Source organism: Fulmarus glacialis, unplaced genomic scaffold, assembly GCF_000690835.1.
Source record: "Fulmarus glacialis isolate BGI_N327 unplaced genomic scaffold, ASM69083v1 scaffold11397, whole genome shotgun sequence".
NCBI classification, from domain to species: Eukaryota; Metazoa; Chordata; class Aves; order Procellariiformes; family Procellariidae; genus Fulmarus; species Fulmarus glacialis.
This window is the reverse complement of record NW_009225114.1, coordinates 40,317-60,830: the sequence shown is the minus strand read 5'-3', so window position 1 is coordinate 60,830 and position 20,514 is coordinate 40,317. Positions and strand designations below refer to the sequence as shown.

Here is a 20,514-nt window from a genome sequence, read left to right as displayed (position 1 = left end):
ACAGAGTTAGCGAAAGCGTGAATCTCAAAATGAGGGCTATAGCTGTGCTTTTTTCCCTTTCAATTTTTCTTTATATAGCTCTTGTTCATTAAAAGAAGGTAAATTGAAAACTTTACACTGCTACTGTATTATAGATGCAATTTTGAATGAGAACACCAATTAGAGATGTTTCATGTGATTGTAATAACATAGGCAATTGAATTGTATTTAAACAATGTGCACTAATATTTTAATTTTTCAGTATGAAAGAGTGAAAATATTTAATGATTTGCTGTACATGTATGATTTTGCAATCTGTTTGACCATTGGCAGAGTAATGGTGCTTTTCAGTGACCACCTAAATTTATAATTAGTTTATCTAGTATTTTCACGAAATATTAATAGTCATTAAAACATCTTAGATTAAATTTGACCTAACGTTTATCTTCATTGTCATTTCTTTAAGGTCCTATTGAATTTGAAGAATGTAACACATCCAGTGCAGTTGAAGGTGAGATGTTGTAGCATAGTTATTTATGTAAGAATGCAGTGGATAAGGACCTGAAACTGTGGAGTGAAGGGTATTCAGTGTGTATAGCTTCAAAGTACTCCAGTAGATTTAAAAACCAGTTTTCCTTTTGAGAAAGAAGCTTCAACAAAAGTAAGACCGATGATACTTTATAAGCCTACTGCACAAAGGTCAGAGAATGTTGTTTCTTATAAATATACTTTGGCTAACATCCTGACTTTGCAGAGTTTTGGATTTGGTTCACTTATGACTGTGTTGTAACTCAATTTACAAGTGTCAAAATATGGCCCAGGCTCTTTCCATTGTACAATATTAGTTATACCAAGCCTAATGCAATATTATGGTCACAAAGTCTTTTTTGTTGGCATAGCTTATTTTGCTTAGGGGATTGTTTTAAGTGGTTAAGAACTGCTTTATTTGCATAAGCAAACTCTTTTTCTGTCCTATAGCTATACGTATCCAGTGCTAAAAGTGGGGAAAAAACGACAGAGGGGAGGCATGGTTCCAGACTCAGTGAGAGCCCAGTGGCTACAGCACTGGGAAATCATGATCTCAACATCAGCTGGAAAGCCAAGAGACGGTCTCTGTTTTTTACAGGACCAAGATGCTACTTCTTAGGAGAGACAGGGGCTTGCAGCTACCAGGAACATGCAGGGAAATAACAACAGGGTGTTGAACTGCAGTAGCTGGGAGAGGCAGGGTTCAGTTTCTGATCCAAGTGCATTGGTTATTCAGCATCAGCCGGAGCAATAGCTCCTGTTGAACTTCTGCGAGCAGAGTCCCTTTCCTCAAAACTGGCTACACGCTCATTTTCTGTTAAAAAAAGTGACAGTCTGCATACCCAGTTTGGAGAGTTGGATGTACAATGCAAATCAGTTTTATAAGGACTTACGTTATTAATGTGTTGAACCATATTTTAATTTAATTTTTTGGTTTGTCTGTTACTTAACAACAAATAGGGATAATGTTCCCTTAGTTTGCTCCATACTTATCTCCACTGCTAGATTTTTGTATCACTTGTGGCAGCATTTAAAATGTATTGGCATTGGTATGCACCCATTTAACAATTTAACGTTATTAAATATGTACTTACCTCTTTGATCTTTAAATGAAAAGTGTTTGTTCCGTAGGGATAAAACCACGGAAGAGGAAGCCTTTTGGTTTATCAGGAATAATGAAAAAAGAAAAAGATACTGAGTCTGTGTAAGTATATTTCCATCTTGAAGCTTTGTCTTGTATGAAAATTAGTAAAAGTATGGGGATAAACGTTAGTTATTTATTAGATGTTTAACAAAAAAGTGGGTTTATAACAGAAGTTTAGAGGAATGGTATGAATATGAAAACATCACAGCTATTTAAGATTTTTGTAACTAAGGATTTTAAGGAAATAAAGTAAATGTATTCATAGTAGTCTACTCATGGTTTATTCTTTCCTATGCATAGATAAGTAGTTCTCCCTTGTTCTACATTTGAACATTATAGATAATGTGATTCTCATGTGTAGTCCTAATGAAACAACAGCTCTGTACATGGAAAAAGTATTGGATGCCTGTGTTTGCAGAATTGAAGCTTCAGTTATTCTTTTATTAGAAAAACTTCTGTGTACAGTATCAGAAGGACAGAAAAATCTTTGAATGCTTTTTCACTACATCATGTGCACACTCATTTCTGAAAGACCATCATTCTAACTCATCACTGATGTCCCAGCTATACCCTTTGCCATATTCATTGCATATGCTCTGTCTCCCAGGAGTTAAAACTCTCCAGAAAGTGAGTTTGAATACAAGTTCTTAGATGGAGTCGTTGCAGTCTACGTATTAGTAGTTAGGATCACTATATTCCAATGTATTTTTTTCGTAACTTCTAGATGTGTTTTCTCAATAGAAATGTTTGATTTAACAGAAAATAGCTTACAATTTGACAAATTCAGCAATATAGAAATATTCCCTGAGGCAACACCTGCATACATATTTTTTAAAATTACTTTTAAAAAATATTTTACCAGCCTTAGTTTTTAATATAATGCTGAAAAATTAATGACCTAAGAACTGCAGGTGCTAATTATTTGCACATACAAAGTGCCTTATAGCTATTTTTCTTTTGGTGTTTAATTTTAATAGTGATACACTTCTAAACCATGCTTTTTCTTCTCTCTGTCATGATGCATTTAGGGCTCCAAGGTATTGGGTTTTTAAGTCATTGCTCTATATTTCTGTTCTTTCTGTAATTTAGTCTTCCCCCCCCACCCTTCTGTACTTTATTAAGCTGGAGTAAATGGTGAGAGAAGTGTTGTATATAGTGATTTCGGTCAGCAGTAATCTGAGAATACTATTTTGTTACAAAGAATTATTTTTTTCTGATGAAGGTTTAGTTTAAAATATGAATTAAAATTAAAATATTGTGAATATTTGATATTTGTGTCTTAAACAGCTTTAGTGCCCTTTTAAAAAGTAATCCATTCTCTCTGAAAGTTTATTTACTACACTTTTTTTTTGTGATGCAAAACTGTTGCAGTATCAAATAGCAGCAAAAAAGTATATTCGATCATTTGCCTTTTGTGTCTTGCATTTACTTAATTGCAAAGTAGTAATTTTGATAGTATTGGGTACTGTTGTGTGATTGAATTCTGTAGCTCTCAGCTTTTCTTGTCCAACAAAATAATTATTTTGCCACCACATGGGCTATTACTCAAGCTAGTCTCATGTCATGTATGTTATAAGCCTCCTTGCAAACCAGGCATGTCCCTCCATCCATTCTTTGGCAGGTGATGAAATGTAACCTGGCCCCAACAAAGATTTAGGGCTCTTAATAGTAGTTTTCTGGAGCCAGTAAAGGCCTGGAAGCTCCAAATTAACTCTTCCCAGGTGTATGACTCAATGTATCCTTACTCAGAGATCATGTTTTTCTTTAACCTGTAACAGAAAGAAAATTTTCTTAGGCACTGAGGGCTGAAAACTGGCTTCTATACTATGTGAAACACTTTCCACCTTTGTATGCTTATCCATTGTAGTATCTGAATACTTTTCTAAAAGCTGCTTTTTCCCAAACACATTTTATGTAACACTGAAAGATAATATCAGCGTATCTTTCTCGAAAAAATTTTGTTTTTCATGGCACAATGATGTCATTAGAAAATATAAATCAGCTCAGCTACTCTGAAATGAGAAAAGAATTTGCCTGGCTTTCAACAAGTTGGACTGAAATTTGATTTATATTATTTTATTTGTTTCTATATTTACACACAATACAAAAATGAATAGATCCTGAAGTCAGAAAGAAAGAAGTATGATGGCATGATATTTACTGCCTATGTAACTCATGCCATAGGCTTTTACAGAGATTCTTGCATTAATCCATAGCTTCTAAATAAACTAGAACATCACAAATAAATAACAGAGGATTCATTACATGCTTAAGTAAAATATTCTAATAGTTATGTATGAACTCTTTAAAAAAATTTATTGATAGTCTAAATTTTGTCTGGTTTCATCTTCAGCTGATGATCCTGCTATAGGCTGTACATATAAAAATCTGTATCATCAGAAACTTCTCTGCACATAGAGGTCAAGTCTTTTCTTAATCTCATGTTAAATTAGGCTGTAAACTTGTGTCGTTTGTGTAGGGCAGGCTTTCCACATCTAGAAAAACTTCAATGGTTTGTAGGCTTTTCAGTTTATCAATACAGTTTTTAAAGTGTTGACACCTAAACTGGATGTTGTGTCTAGTAATGATTTTGTACAGGGAAACACCATACACAGTGTATTCTATTACATATTGCTCTAATTAGTCAAGGATTTCACTTCTTTTTCTAACCACTGCTTTGCATGATTTGGTTGTTTTAGTTTTTATTTACAATCCTTAAATTCCCTTACAGAATCGCCATTTGCTGAAATGTTACCTTATACTAGAATCATGACCTAGTTCTTCACTCTTAAAAGAAAGATCATACATCTAGTCTAGCATGTCTGTCTAAAACCTGATGTCCTCATTTTCCACTTCACCGGCATTTGCAAACTATTGAGTTTTCCTTTGTATCTTGAGAACGAATTCTGGGAGGCGCTGTTGGTGCTCCTCTGAATGATACCAAATCTGCCGTTACTTTTTGAGATCTACTAGCTCACTAATTTTGAAAATCTTCATTATGGGCTGAATTACTTTCTTTGTAGTTTGCCTCACATCTTTCACATTTCTTAACTTTTGAGGACTTCAACCTGTCTAGTTTGAGTACAGACACTTTTTAAAACCACAGATCAGAAAACCTGTTTGTTATATCTCTTGACAGAAGTCTAGTACTTTGTCTCTTTGAGCTGTAAAATAGCTTTTAAAATAGCTCTTTCTATTGCTATGAATTCAGTTTAGCCAGCAGAGGGAGTTAAGACTTAAACCAATTACAAACTTGGTCACATATGTTTTCTTTTGTGTGAGGCCTTTCAGAGGGACAGGATCCTTCATCTCACTGTCAATTCCTTAACAGGCTGTACTGCATTTCATATTAAAGCTTCCATGTTAGGAAGTTTTCATACCTGTTTTTAAAGACGTTGTAGTTTTTACATTTAACCTGTTTAGTCTTTCAGAAAAGATGATTTAGATTGCAATAAATTTGATTTTTTTTTTCCTCTTCTTTTCTATAAGTGCATGTTTAGGATGTTCAGTTTGATTATATAAAAACACCGTTGTTCAGTTACACTGGCACTTACAGCTTTATTTGTCAGGATGGAAATTAGAGAGGACTTGTATGCTGCTCGAGTATTCCCACATTTTGTAAATGCAATTGTTTCTGCTTTTTGCAGACATGAGAGAGAATCGGTGTCATTCATTTTTTTTAAGTACTACTGCTTAAATCGAAGTTATAGTGGAAAAATGTAACACTTGTGAATAATATGCTTGCAATGACTGCCTTTCTGCTGATGACTTTTTTTTTTTAAAAGTGCTTATTAGGAGGGTACTCTGTTATTTTTTCCAGCATCTTCTAGTGCTTGACTGCAACTGTGCTTGACAAACATGAACTAAGAGTGAAATTCCAAAAGAAGGAAGCTCTGAATTCCTCTAAGAATAGTCTTAATCTCTTTGGGAACTGGTTATTGTCCAAAATGTTTTGCAATTGCATGTGGACTATTTCATTAGGATTGGTGACTTCTACTTATTGTGCACATCAACCACAGAGACCTGAGTCTTAAAGTATATCCATCCAGAATACAGCGTGGTACTCCTGGCTTCCCTTGATTTTTTTTTTAATTTTTTTTTTATTTTTTCCACTATGATGCAAGTTTGCTTTTTCAGCATTTCTTTTGAGTTTTTCTTCTGTGGTGTTTTGAGCATAAACTTTCAGCTTTTATTTAAATCTCATTCAGTTGAATGTGGATTATTTGTAGTGAAAATTTTAACAGAGTCTGAGAGCCGAAAGGATCAAATGCAATATTTCAAATTAATTGAAAATATTAAAGGAAGTATCAGAACTGCATGAATAAAATAATTTGTACATTTTATAATTGTGTATTTTCTTTTTTTTTTTTGATAGGGAGTGTCCAGATGCAGACTCAGTTGTAAGTAGACATATTTCCAAAACAAATGCATATTCTAATATTGTCAAGCACTACGGTCTGATGAAACTTAATTTATATACAGTCCCTGCAATGCGTTATTTGTCTGATAGAGGATTTAATATTTTGGTAACATAGTTGAAGTGTTAATTTTGCTCAATACATAGTCGTTAGCATTATATACAAATATATGTCAGTAATACATTTGTATTTCCTAATAATGCTAGGTTTTAAACAAAGTGTTTTTACTACAAGTATTTGCTACTTTATTTTTCAAGTTAATAGTTCAAATTGCTTGACTAACAGATTCTAAGTATGAAAAAGGTTCAGTTTATTGTGAACCCAACTTTGCATCATCATATTCCTCTGCTTACTACTGTTTTCTTTGAGAAATCTTTCTAATATCGGTGGGGTTCTGCTTTATCACTGGCAATAGAGTGTAGGAATATACTTTTTAAAATACGGCTTTAAATGCAGTATCTCTAGATGCACTTTATTAATGGCCTTGCTGTCAGTACGATCTCTGATACATCTTACAATTTTATTTATTAAATTCAAATAAGTGACAGTTGCAAATTAAATTGGTATGTTAATGCTTCTTTATTTCCTTAATTGAGCCTTTTCTTTTTGTTTAAACATGTATGTTGTCTTGAATTATATGTAACAGAGATTGCAGCTCCCTATAGCTATGGTAGGGAATAATTTACAGAGTAATTTAAGTGATTTTCTATAGACTGATTTGTTTTTTGAGTCATTTATTTAGATGCCAGTTGTATTAAACAATTTAAATTTCCAGGTTCACCTATTTTGTGGATTTTCTTCTTTGCATTTAATATCTGGGAGTTTTAGTACCTAATATTAAGACTTCTTTTGAGAAACTTGGTTTAAAAAAAATTTAGTAGAACCATTCTTCTAAATACAGAAAAGTAAGTTTTGCCACATAATAGAACTATATGTGTAAGAACAGCCTTGTAAGCATCATCGAAACAGTTGGTTTATCCTGTGCAAAGTCATCTAGATTTAGAGCAAATTTCTTTTCTTGGGTACATTTAAAGTAAAGTAACTTCAGAATTATCCCTATAATTATCAGGCTTTTCATGGAAATAATATCTTTTGACAGTTCGGTTGAGTCACTGGAGTGAACTACAACTGGATTTGACTTGCAGTGTTTATTTTCTTCTTTGCTTATTTTGGTCTCTACATTTTTTAAAAATAATTAGTTTAAAAAATTCAACTGTAAATGTGTCTGACATTCATTCTGGCTGCATGAGGCACACCATATGATCATTAAAGTTAATTGTTCTGTCTAGATGTAATTTATATTTGGTTAAAAAAAACCCTAACTTTCATAGTGTCTAACAACAAAACTGATACTTCTGTGGCATTCTCTTTTTTTTTTTTTTTTAATGCCCAACATTTGATGACTGCATTTGCAATTTAAAATTTGGTCTATCGTTTCTTCTTGCTTTTTACAAGCAACAGTGTTATTCTGAATGGTAGAATGCTTTAGTAGCAGAAGCCATTACTGTCATTCTCATGAAAAATGATGCAGCACACCATAAATGGGATTCATTTCACCCCTTACAAACAAGCACCCCAGAGTGCTTTTATATTTTAAGGTTGGTGTCCTTTTCTGGAAAGTCCCATTTCAACTGTATTTCATTTTTCTTGTCTTTTACTTTAAGATTTTCTTTCTGTTTAATTCTTCAAACTTGATCTAAATAGTCATAGCCATCTATATTGTTATCTCTATGAGGGTTTGTTTTGTATGAATCTTTGCAATAAATTACACATTTCAAGAAATTGAACTTGGAAAAGTATTACTGCAAAAAAAAAAAACTGAAAGCAATTATCATTTGTGTTTGATTGCTAGAAAATACTGAGGACCAGCCCTCAGAAAATTCAACTCATTTAAGGTGTCCCAATTACGATTTTGGCCAGCTTAGGTCACTCAGAAAATCTCTGTCTGGCTTTTATATTATTAACATGATCTTTTTTTAAAAGGTGGCTTTTGTTTATTTGTCAAGAATTTTAATAGTGTGAAAGAAATGTAAGAGAGAACCACTCTACAATTATTTATAACTATAAGCACTGAGGTAAATATATTGAGATTTTAGAAGTTAAGGATCCAGTAAAAACTGACTTCAATACTTTATCTACCATGATATTATGGATCTTTGAACGTACAGTGTGTAGTCAATACCATTAGGGCCTTCTCACTAGTCCAAAATGTATAGCGCAGTATGTTTGAACTTGTATTCTCTGTTTCCAGAAAACAAGACAGTGAGATGGTTCTAAAAAATGTCTTTTGTACCAAAATGGAAGTTCACAAATTTACCTGTGGCAAGCCATCCGCTTGTGCTCATTCTTTTTGTAGCTGCCAGATTAAATATATTGGAAAATGTGATGCATTTGAATAAATTCAATTCCTATCAATAATTTTTTGCAACTGCTGTAAGAGGTTTTTATCTGATCATGAGTAGGAAGGCAGCTGTGAATTGAGAACTGGTATTTGTTAAAAAGGTTGACCAATTCAATAAGCAGTTTCTGTTTAAATATAGATGACAGTATGTCATGAGATTTAAAATTCCTGTGTTGTTATATGTCAGGCTACACATGTAACTTCTATTAAGCTAATTCTTGATAATTAAGAAAAGCAGAAAGTTAACTGTGTGTACACTAGAAAGAGATAGCAACTGACGTCTGGCTCTGTATCTGTTTATTACCTAGGAAGTTTTTCTAAAGGTAGAACTAATTGTCTTGTTTCCCATGGGTTTGCCATGACTCTAGGAATGGTCTATAGGAAGATACGAGCTCTTAGCAGAAAAGTAGAAACTTTTCTTTTGGGGAAGCATTTACAAGGTTCCACTTGTGTCCAGTAAGATCTAAACTTGGATTGCAACCCTTCCTTTGGTTGGGATACTTGCAGATATCCTTCTTCTACTTGACTGCCTATTTTCATGAAGACTGTAGTAATGTAATTATCTTTGAGTCCTCTGTTCTGTCTGTCAAATCCATTTGAAAATGTCCAGTAAGTTCAAAAGTAATTAAGAACAGAGCCACAGATGCACAGAACATAATACTGAAACTTTTTTTCATAGGAAACTGGAATGCAAACAAATATATCAACACATCCAAAACTTTTCATTAACCTCCTTACATATGAGTGTAGCATAATTACGGTTGTACAGAATTATACACCATTTTTATTGCTGGGGACTGATTGAATTTGGAACCATCGAACTCTAATTAGTAGAACACAAACGTAGCCTTATATTTTGTGAAATTCAAATGTTTTTCTTTATTTGTATTTTGTAATGTTTAGTTCTAGCATATTTTGAATAACTGCCATTGATACAGGGTATGAGGCTCTGTAGTCACAGCACAAGACGGGCACTTTGAATACCTGCATTTTTTTTCTGCATCTCTGGCAATGGAAGAAACTGACTGGTTACTCTCTTCTTCCACTTCTTTTGAGTTAATAGGCACCCTAAGGAGAGCAGGCGGATAATATGTAATACCTCTGCTTAACTTGAGGATATACCTAAGTAAAATTTGCATCTCAAATATATCAAAAGTGGAGAGGCTCTTTTTTCTCTTGTTCCAGGCCATGAGCTTCAGCTGCTTACGTTGAGTTCACTTTGGTCCTCATCTGGATTATAGGAAGTCAGTCCAGTTCAGTAAAATGGTAGAAAGTTCATCTGGCAGAAAAAGAAAGAGTGAGCTGTTCAGCTGCGCAGTATCTTGAAGCATACCCTGAGGAAAACTTGATAAGGAGCTCTCATAACCACTGTAAATATCCCAGGAGAAGAGAAAATAGACGGAAATCAAGCTGAAGTGTAGTGAAGGTTCTTTGCTTCTTGACCGATGACCAACCTGTAAGCAGTGCTAACATTGCTGAGGAAGGGCCAAATGAAGTAGCTAGACTGCAATATGCTCCACATGTTCCTCTCTTGTCCTTTGTATATAGCCCAGAGGAACTAATGACACAGTAGTGGTGTGGCTTCTTCCATTGCTTTTGGATGACAAATAGGACAGAGCAAGAAAACTGAGACAAAGTATTCACCGAAACTCAAAAAATAAGTTTTGGCAATAGAATGCGTATTCCTCATGCTTTTTGTATAGGCAGTTTTACTTTGTTATTTATTATGTTCTTATATTTTATTTCTTTAAAAAATTATTCACCCCAGAAAGTTCATAGAACGTACTAATGCAAAGACAGAGTTATAAGCCCTGAATTTTTAATGTACATTTAAGACTATATAATACCTTAATTAGTAATGTGTTGTATTACATCTACAAACACAGGGAAAATATATGTTTAATTGCTTAATAGACATCTGAGAATGTGAAACCTTCTTCCAAGGAAGTCCACCTTTCCAGTTACTTCCACAGAGTTCAATTCACATCCATATTGAGCTTTTTCTTACTGCAAAGTCTACAAATAATGTGTTTGGGTAGGGGGCTAGACCAGACCTTTATCACCATCATATTAATAACTACTTCTTGCAGAAACCCAAAGTTTGCAAAGATTTTCTTTCTCTGTGTTGAAGTTCAAAAATGACACATGTATACATGAAGGTTGTATTTTTTTCCTCTGATCAGCATGGTAGGCAAATCAGGTCTGTCTGTATTGTGTGCCTAATACTTAAAAGACGCATTGCTATCCACAACACAGGGTATAGTTCTGTAACTGTAGGAGTGTGGAGAACGGAGTAAGAATTAGTCAAGTAAATGTAAATGGCTTCATTAACATCAGATTCATGAATATGTACCTCTCTCAAAATGCTGTGTCCTCTACCACTGTTACAAAATATAGATCAGTAAATAAAATTCTGATGTTTCAGAAAGCAGAACCATTCACCTGTTCAACCATTCAAAATATTGAAAACAATATTTTGAAGTTACTACTTAATTTGTAAGTAAGATTTTGAGGTACCGTTTTGCTTGTATGTGACACGATTTGTCTTTGTTAATACAAAGGTACATTAAGTATCTCTTCCACACTTTTCTTCTATTGGTTTACACAAAAATATAAATTCAGTTTCTCATTAATGAAAGAAGGTGGTGTTTTAAGAATGATCATAAATTGGTACAAGAACAATCTGAATCATTGACAAAGCTGGAAATACGAAGTGGATGAGATGATTTCTTACTCTATATACACTGTGTAGAGTCAGATGTTTTAAATTACATGTATCTAAATTTTAGAAATAGGAAAAAAAAGAAGTATAAGTTAAGTTTTCTCCACAGTGTTAGAAAAACATGGTAATGTAGGCCTGCTGAAAAAGAAGCAAGGAATTTTTCAGTTCCTGTGTTCAGAACTTAAGCTGTAAAGCATCCATCTCTGTTATGTACGCATCGACTTGGACTTTTTGTCTGAAGTTATGAATACAGGCTACATGGTAAAGTGCCATTGCTGAGGAATAGATCATTCAAATATCTTTGCAAGATCAGAAATAATTAACATGAAAACATTCACAAAGAAATTTAATACTTCAAGAACTTTAAGATTTCAGTGCTTTCTTAGGATTTACTTTATGCTAGAGATTACTCAGTAAATTAAAAATAATGCAATGAATGTAACTTCTGCAAACTAAGTTCTTTCACAATTTTATATCAAAATAGTCAGATTTGTCAGCTATGTTGTGCATGCTGTGTGTGCCCGGTAATAATATCCTTTACATATATGGCCCAGCTGGAAGAAAACTAAATGTTGTATATTTAAAGATTTTTGTTGGTTTTCAATTCATCTTAACCATGAATGATCCTGATCTATTGAAAATTGCCTAGAATGACAACTAAAATAATTTCAGAATTTAGAAGTTGTGGTATGGTAGGAAAATGTACCTACCCTCTAGCTATATGTTTTTGTTCTGTTTACTTTGATGTCAAGTTTCATTAGTGTTTTTTGGTACATAAACAAGGTCGGCCTGAGGTCAAGCGTAGCTAAGAACCCTGATTTGAGCAAGTAGAGCTAAGGTACTGGACCGTGTGATCCTACTCTTACTACTTTTTTTTTTGTTCGGTTCTTTTTCTTCCTTTTTTTTTAACCAAATAGCAGTAAAGTCCAAATCTTACAAGAAATTACATCTATATGTTCCATATTTTAAGGTTGGAGCTTAAAGATTATTTTTTGGCCTTAGTTTGATGCGCTATTTAATTGGGTGCAGTATTACATCTCCTATACTGGATTGTGTTTCTCTCTCTTCTTAGCAGAAAGTTTGATCTGTGTTTAAATTCATTCCATTTAATTCAGAAGTGCTAGATTTAGAGAGCTGTACAGAGTATAATCAATCATTACTAAGATATCAGAAGTCCTATTTGTGATATCTGTAAAAGGAATAGAGGGACAGCTACAATTTTATGTTTATCTTCCTCTATAATTCAAAAGCTATTCAAAGTGAATACCTCTTTAAATTTGGCTTTTAAATTTTCAGTGAAGTCAAGTGGTTTCTTGCTAGTTCACTTGAAGTTTCCAGTGTAAATAATTTTGTTATAACTCATGACTTATAACAGCAAGGTATATGTTGGCCATATTGTATATGTCTCTATTAGTCAAACTGCCTCCCAGTACCTACTTTCTGGTAGAATAAACTGATTGGTACACTAGAATACATCACTTTTTTATATGAATCTTGTCATTTTAATAATAAATTTATAACTGGTGAAATCACTACATTTTGAAGGCACTTGGGTTGTGGTTTTTTGTGATAAACTTACTGAGGCATCTGAGCAGTTCACGTAAACTAACCATGCATACAAAGTAATGAGTGGGCTTTTTTGTTCTGAATGGGGAAAGTATCTGTGTACCCAAGTTTATCCCTTTATATATAATACATATGAGTGTGGCTTTTTGCACATCTTTAAAATTTAGATTATTATATTAGAGACTTATTTCTCTCTGCCCCAAAACTTTTTTACGAAACTAAGTGCTTAGCTAAGCGTTCTGAATTATTTTAACATAATTCTCTTCTAATTTATATTTAATTGCCTGCAAGAACTGAAAAATGGAACAAGTCTGAAAATCCAGGGTGGTGCTGGAGATGTGTAAAGAAAAGCTTTGGAACCTGATTTTGAGCACTTGTATTTAAGTTTCATCCATGCCTTTTAATTAATGTGGATATTCTTTGCTGAAGCAACAGTGCAGGCTTGCTGTCTCTTCAAGGGGGGAAAGGAAGTTGCAACCTGTGTAACTTGGAATGCTTTTACTCACATATTAAAATACTGACTAGTACTTAGGAAAGGTTTTGCTCCTGCACCATCAGAGCCTCCAGTGACTTAGCTGAGAGAATTAGCAGCAGAAATTGGGAAAATATTTGGGGCCGAGAGAACTTATTTAACACTCAATAGTAAAGCTAAAATGCTTCTGTTCGTTTCTGACCTTTTTGATAGAGTACCAGTAAAAGCAGATGCATTTAAACTTGCCAGTTTATGTAGGAAACTTGGAGGTTGTTTTGTTGTATTCTGTTCCTGAGATATCTTGTCATGCTACTTCTGAACTACAGATCATAACTTGAGACAACTGTAATAATTAATGGTGAATAAAAATGACTTTCATGAGCTGTCATAATCAAATTTTAGTTTGTCAATGATATAAAATTCAGTCTGATGTAAGAACAAATGGTTTTTTAGGTACTTGACAATATCGTAATTTTTGTTGTTGTTTTTAGAACATTCCTGATGTAGATGATGAAGGATACAGCATTAAACCAGAAGCAACACAGGATATCCTTTTCAGTATTACTGTGCCAAGTTATTTGATGTTATTACAATTCTTTGCAGAGAGGAAGTACTGATTAAAGCGTTAACTAAAGGAAGATGAATGACATTCATGCTCATGTTGCAACCTTGTATTCTTATGTTCATAGCTTTTGCAAAATGTACAAGATTTTGTCTAGATTTTGTGTGTGTGCAAATGTTAAAGATTAGATCAGATTACCTTGGCAACTTTAAGAGGATGTTTTTTGTCTGACAGTAAAAAAACAAAGAAAGACAAAAAAAAAGCCTGAACAAAAGCTTTAAGGTGACCATGCAGATCTTTCTCCTTGAAAAGCTCTCAGAAAGTTTGTAAAGTACAGTTTGTAAACTTTTTTAAGCATGCAGAGTGGTTATCTGTTCTATGCCTGCACTCTCCCACTTTTTTATAAAGCCATTAAAAAGATTGGGAGCTCCAGCAGTCTAGAAATAGAATTTCTGTTACTTAATGAAGTGATTACACCACATGCCATTTCTAGTTGGTGCTTCTAGCTTTTATTGTCTTTTTAATAATAGCTTTGATATGCGGAATAGATTTTTGTTATGAATCATTTTTTATATGTAGGCTCGTGATTTTTCTCTGCTTTTCCTTTGAAGGAAAAAATTCTTGTCCTCTTTTTTCCTCCCATCAGAAACAGAGGGAAGCTCTACTTAAGAGCTGGGAATAATTGCTGTAGACCTAAGCAAGCCTAATATGTTAGCAAGATAGCTCATTTTTGGAAATGTATTCACTGAATTCTCTGGGTACTACAGATAAAAGGTAAACTTAAACTTTACAATTACCTTAAATTGTGAAAACTTTTAAGCAGTTAACAGCACCTTAAAATGGGCCAGTCCATCATCATAGCTTCTCTGTTTTCCTCAACTTTGCAGAATACGCCTCTGTTGCCCCCCAGTGAAGATTCCCGTAACGATAAAAGCAGTGTGTGTTATCTCCTATTTACAAAACTGATATAAAAGTGAAAGACTTTTATCCAGTTCTGAGAGGCATTATTTCATGCCTTGCATATACTTATGAAAGGGAGAGAGGAGTGAACAACATTCATGCTTTGTAAATGATTCATCTGGGCATCCTTTTCTACATTATCCTTTTTGTTGTGAAACAATAGAAAAGGCCATACACTCAGTGAAAAAGCTCAATGATTTGCAATCCCTGTCAGCAAGGTACTATTTCAGCTTCTGAAAATGTTGGCCAGATTCAGGAAGTCATCAGTTCCCTTCCTCCTTTCCTCCCTTAGCCTCCAAGAATGAATATTTATTCTGTTGATGGGAGCTCTTGAGATGATTTGTTGGAGGACATTATTTTGCCATAATGGCAGTCAGTCTTAATAAGTCCAGTCTTAAATGTTAGAAAAGCACTTTACAAGAGCTGCCTGATTTGTAGGAAATTAATCTTGAAACTCAGTGATAACTTTCAAGACGAGATCTTTTGATGAAATGAAAAACGATTTTTCTTTAAAACTTCCTTTTCTAGATATGATCCATTTTGGGGGACAGAGAGGCTGTAAGATGAAGACATTTGACTTTGTCCTCACCATGACTCAGGGATTCTTTCAGTTGAAATGGATTTGGAATGTCTTTAGGGTTCAGGTTTTAATCTTTGTCAGGGAATAGTTTGAAGAAATTTAATTCAAATCGCTGGCGTATTTTTAAGTGAAAATAACAGAAGCAATGTATAGAATATATGCTCCCCATGGGTAGTACAAAACTTTTATGTTTAAGTAGAGGAAAATTTTCAAATTCTTTCTTGTCAAAACAAATACATCTTTTAAGACTTAGCATAGGCCTATCAGAGCTTGTGTTCACTGCAGCTCCTGTGCACATAAAGAACCAAGGCTAAATTCATCTGTATATTTTGCTTATTTTGAGGGCTGAGTTGTCATTGTGATTCCTTTTTCGCCAAGGATAACAGTGCTTTAAGCAGCTGACATTGTTCAGTTTACTCTGCAGCCTTCTGTGTACTGGCATCCTTTCTTGCAAAATTTTCAGTGCCCCTCTGCAAAAGAGGCAAGTAATGGTGGCTGCCGCTGCCGCTGCTTCCCCTGCTGTTAATGCTTGGTACAGGTCCCATGGGCATTTCACTGCTAAATAAAAACGCTAGGGCTTTCCTTCATGTGGTTTAAAAGGATTTCTACATGTTTCATATGTGTGTTAGAATCCCTGGTTGTGTCTTACAAATCATAAATTTAACATGCAGAAGTGTTGCTGTTGTAGAGTCTTTAATTTATCCTGATGCCTTCAAATATGCAGTTGTTCGGTTATATGACATAGGGCCTTTCCGAACAAAATGCCATTATGAAGACAAATGGAATATAAAAACTAGATTTTAACTCTGAGTTGTGAATTTTGGACAGTGGATATATTTGAAGTGTCTGTATAAGTGCACAAAGAGGTTAGACAGCATTGTTTATCTGTGGTGTTCACTTAATATGAGCATTTTGTAGAGCGTAATTATGAAGTGGATTAAGCAGATGAATTTGAAGTATTTCCACCTTAACTGAGAAAAACATACCAGAGAGAACCATTTCTATTCTTCCAGTGATTCTGACTCTGAAGATGATGAACCCAGGAGGTTCCATGTAGAAATAAAACCTGTCCAGCCAAATAATAGCTCTCAATATACCATGCCTTCCTTGGATGAATTAAAAGTATCTATAGGGAACATCACTCTTTCTCCAGCAATATCTGTAAGTTATTTTGTTCCTTGTATTTTTAACGTGTAGAAGAGAAAAGTGGTAAAGAATCTTTAGTGTAAACATAAATTTTACTGTTCAGAATTTATTCTAGGTTCAAGTTCAATGATTCTTTTTTTTCTTGTGGACTAGGTCATCTTTGGTACACTTTATTGCAGTGTAACATTAAGTAATTCTCCCTTCTCAGATTTTAACTTTCCTTTGAGTCCTGGAAGTGATCAGTCCTTGTCTTTCTGCAGTTGCCACCATGAGACATTTGAATACATTGTGGAGTTAGCTGAGCATGGCTTTCAACATAGCTTACTAGTTAGTATTCGATAATATACAAACCTTTAAAACATCATATAACATGGATACACATAACATTTACAGTGCAGTTTTATTGATGTATTCTGCCAATCCACAGAATGATTCTTTATACCATGAGATGATACTACAAATAAATAGTATTAAAGTATGCGAGTATAATATTCAGATCAGAATAAGAATGGCTCTGATTTTAAGGAAAATATTGTGCATAACATCTTAAAATAATAATGATGATTTTTCTCTTTTCTCCCCCATATTTTGAAAGCAGAGACACAGTCCTGTAAGTACAGAATGCCTTTTTATTCGCATTTTTAGATTAAAACCAAGTAAGTGTAGTATGTGAGGGGAGTTACTGGGAAAACCTTAGGAATGTTTCTTTTCATATATTCCATGTGATATATAAGCTGTTTAATTTTACTGCCCCAGCCTGTAAAGGGATTTAGTAATACTGCTCCCTTTGTCAGCTCTACAGTGCTCATTCCTGCCTTTTCTTACTGGTGTGGCAGTGGTGTGCACTGGTTGCTCTGTCCTGGCTCATGGTCTGGTTTTCTGCAAGCTCAGAATGTTTTGCCTGGCGTTGAAAGCAAAGTATCTCATAGAAAGTTGGGTGGCAATAAGAACTCTGGGACCATTAAGCGTTTTATTTGACAGCTGGTAGAAGAATTTATTCCTTTTTTTTTTTTTTTTTCCTGTTTCAGGCACAAATGAATCGCAATTCATCCAGTAAGTGTGAATAGTGTGAATCCTTAACTTTTAGTCTATTTATGCTAGTTTTTTAACATACCATGAAAATAGATTTTTTTTTTTTTTTTAATTGTTGAAGAAATAAACTTCTTAAGTATCTGTCTTTTAAATAGGAAAAAAATATTTCTCTTGTCAGTTCTAGATACCTCTTCTTTTTCTATGTACTCAGCTGTTCCCTGTTCTGGGAAACAGATGAGACTGTCTGTGACAGTGATGAGGAACACATCCAAGAGCCAAAGGGGGCATCCCCATGGAAAAGACTCCTGTGCAAGTTCTTAAAACCCTTCCACCTGCTCAAGTTTAGTATGATGTACAAACCAGCAAAGCACACTTCTCTATTTTATAGTCAAACACGTAAAATGTGGCCATGGAGACAGAGCATTGGTCTCTATCCTGTAGGGTTTTTTTTAGTGGAAAACCAAGCCAGATTTGCTGAAGAATATTGATGTAAACAGTATAATTTAAGAAAGAAACTTCAAGTGAACAACACTTCCTCCCGAAATGCATTGCTCTGTGTAGTCCTCTCCTGTTAGAAGGAATTTATATTATTGGAAATAATGCATTTTCTCTTTTCCATTTCAATAATTTATAATTAGTTTTGAACTGCAACCATTAATATTTATAGTTTCATCTTTAGAAATTCATCTTTTTATAATGAAGTTGGAATTTTCATTTTAGAGTGTGATCAGCTTTGGTGATAATACTGTGTCTTTTGCTTAGGTGAAGAGTTAACAAAATCAAAGCTTTCTGCTCCAGCTAATGAGTAAGTTCAAATTTAAAATTCTGTCAAATGCAGTTTTGCAGGAATTTGGTCTTATTTTGATCTAATACTCAGAAACTCATTGGAAATATCAGCTGACTGCTATTTTAAGTCAGGCATCTATTGCATCCTAAGAGTTAAGGAATAATTATGTAACAGTGGAGATCTCTATTCATTTGTTTTCCCCTTCTAACGCATTTGCTTCATTGCGATCTGTCTCAATTGATATTTATAATTACATGATTACAAAATACTGGTTTTTATTAAAATCTCAGGTTTTAAATAAGACAGGTTTAGTTTCTATCCTATAGTGTTCCATGGTAAAGATTACAAGCCCCAGATTTGGACAGGTCTGTATACATTGCTTATATATGTATACCTGATATAAATGGATTTGAAGATGTATGTCTCCTTGAAAATGACAATCATTTAGCTGACATTGTGAAGCATGTCCAACACAAACTTGCACCATGGTGTCAGTTCAGATAGTTTCCTTATGTGTAAATCAGTTCCTTGACCTGCAATTTGTAAGTACTTTTTATTTTTAGATGCAAAGACTTAACTAATAAAGAAGAATTTATCAAATTTATTTATCATATCATCATATTTATTATATTATCAAACTACTTCTGAAGTTCTAGTTTGATTTTTATGAGTATATACATCTTTCATTTATATTCCAATTGTAACTCATAATATAGAAAAGGGAACAGTGACCTCCTGGCATGGGATCCACTCTTCAGCAGTTCTCTTGAATCTTCCTCTTCAGCTTCCTTGGCATCCTCATCCTCCTCAGGTAAAATATTTGGTAGTAGAAAATATTTTCTCTATATACTTCAGGATGTTCTGTTGTTGCTTTTTTAGTTATTGCAAGGGGACATGCTTTGACTATTGAAATGGAAGAATGTTGTAAAGCACTATACTATCTAATAAGTAATACACAAGTGAGGGTGCAGTATATCAGGCTTTCAAGCTAGATAGCAAAGGGGAAGAGGGAACACTAGAAACCTTAGGAAAATTCTATCTTGCTTCTGCCTTTTTTTATCATCTTATCTTACTTTCCAAAAAAATGATCACCACGTAGAATATAATCCTATTTTTTCAGCTGGTAGGGCTGGGAGATTAAGTGGAGTTGTTGCAGCAACTGTGAGACAAGCTGAGCTTGCGCTGTGAATAGGGATGGGTTTCTTCTTTCCAGGAAAGCCTGAGCTATGTACTACAAAGGCACCATGGAGCTTTGCTGTGAGGACCTTGTTTCCTGTAGGAAACCATGATTCTGTTAGATGTGCGGGCATAATCCAAGGGGAGATGGATAAAAATGGCAGGACTGAGACTAGAATTAAGGGGGAGTTCCTGGCACCACCTGAGAGCGGGGGTATTGGGAGGAAAAGGGTGGGCGGAGGAGTATGGGAGGTGGAGGGGGAGGGCAGGTGTTGCGTGGGAATTTTGGGGTGCAGGATTCTGGAGGATTTTAATGTGGCGGGCTTTCCTGAAACCTGGGCTTTGGGGGGGGGATTGGGGAAGGGGGGACGGAAATTCACAAAAACAGTCAATATTGATTGTTACATTCAAAAGGCAGTGAAGGAGAGGGAAGCAAAATAGCATGAGTGGGTGCGTGTGTTGAAGAGGCTGAGAGTAGGAGATGTTGAGAAACTAGTTCAGAAAAAGGAAGGAAAGACCAAAACAAAACCAGATATGGCTATGTTAGGACCTGCTTACTAGAAGTATTTATTTAAATTTTGTATTATTTATGTTGATTATCTTGGGGGATTTAAAGCAGACTCTACTATTTACTAACAGTAGCAGATAGGCTGTTTCCATAGTTCTTTTCAGTCTACTTTACCTGTATCTCTTTGCCAACCCCTGTCTTAATGTAGAGACTCTTCTCCTCCCACGTGCCTGAGAAAGGAAGTGTTCACTGTTTCTTTTAGCTATTCCTATTCCAAAAATTATGATAGACCTCACTTCTTTGTTCATAGTCATGGCTTTCTAGCTCTTTTCCTCTGTGCTTGATCATACAGATTGAAGAACAGTAAGGAGGCGTACATGTATCAATAGGGGAATTCTGCACAACTAGTGTTAATTCTTCTTGGCCTTAGTAATGTTCTTTTAGCAGCAACCAGCATTGCTATGTAACCCTTTGGGGTTTAAGTGGAACTTATTCTTTCACTACAAATTTGTGTTCCGTAAAACTTACGGTTT

At 34.5% G+C, this 20,514-nt stretch overlaps 1 protein-coding gene across 1 annotated transcript in view; it reads left to right on the top strand.

The window, feature by feature from the left end:
* Positions 1-445: 445 nt before the first annotated feature.
* Positions 446-20,514, top strand: part of FCHO2 (FCH domain only 2) — a gene marked incomplete at its 5' end in the record, with an annotated part of 43,503 nt that continues 23,434 nt past the window's right edge. Inside the window, 9 exons of the mRNA XM_009582375.1 lie at positions 446-490; positions 1,639-1,711; positions 6,027-6,051; positions 13,722-13,776; positions 16,315-16,493; positions 17,074-17,088; positions 17,507-17,531; positions 18,273-18,315; positions 19,014-19,108. Of these exons, the coding sequence (XP_009580670.1) occupies positions 446-490; positions 1,639-1,711; positions 6,027-6,051; positions 13,722-13,776; positions 16,315-16,493; positions 17,074-17,088; positions 17,507-17,531; positions 18,273-18,315; positions 19,014-19,108 (555 nt within the window). The remainder of the gene's footprint in view (positions 491-1,638; positions 1,712-6,026; positions 6,052-13,721; positions 13,777-16,314; positions 16,494-17,073; positions 17,089-17,506; positions 17,532-18,272; positions 18,316-19,013; positions 19,109-20,514) is intronic.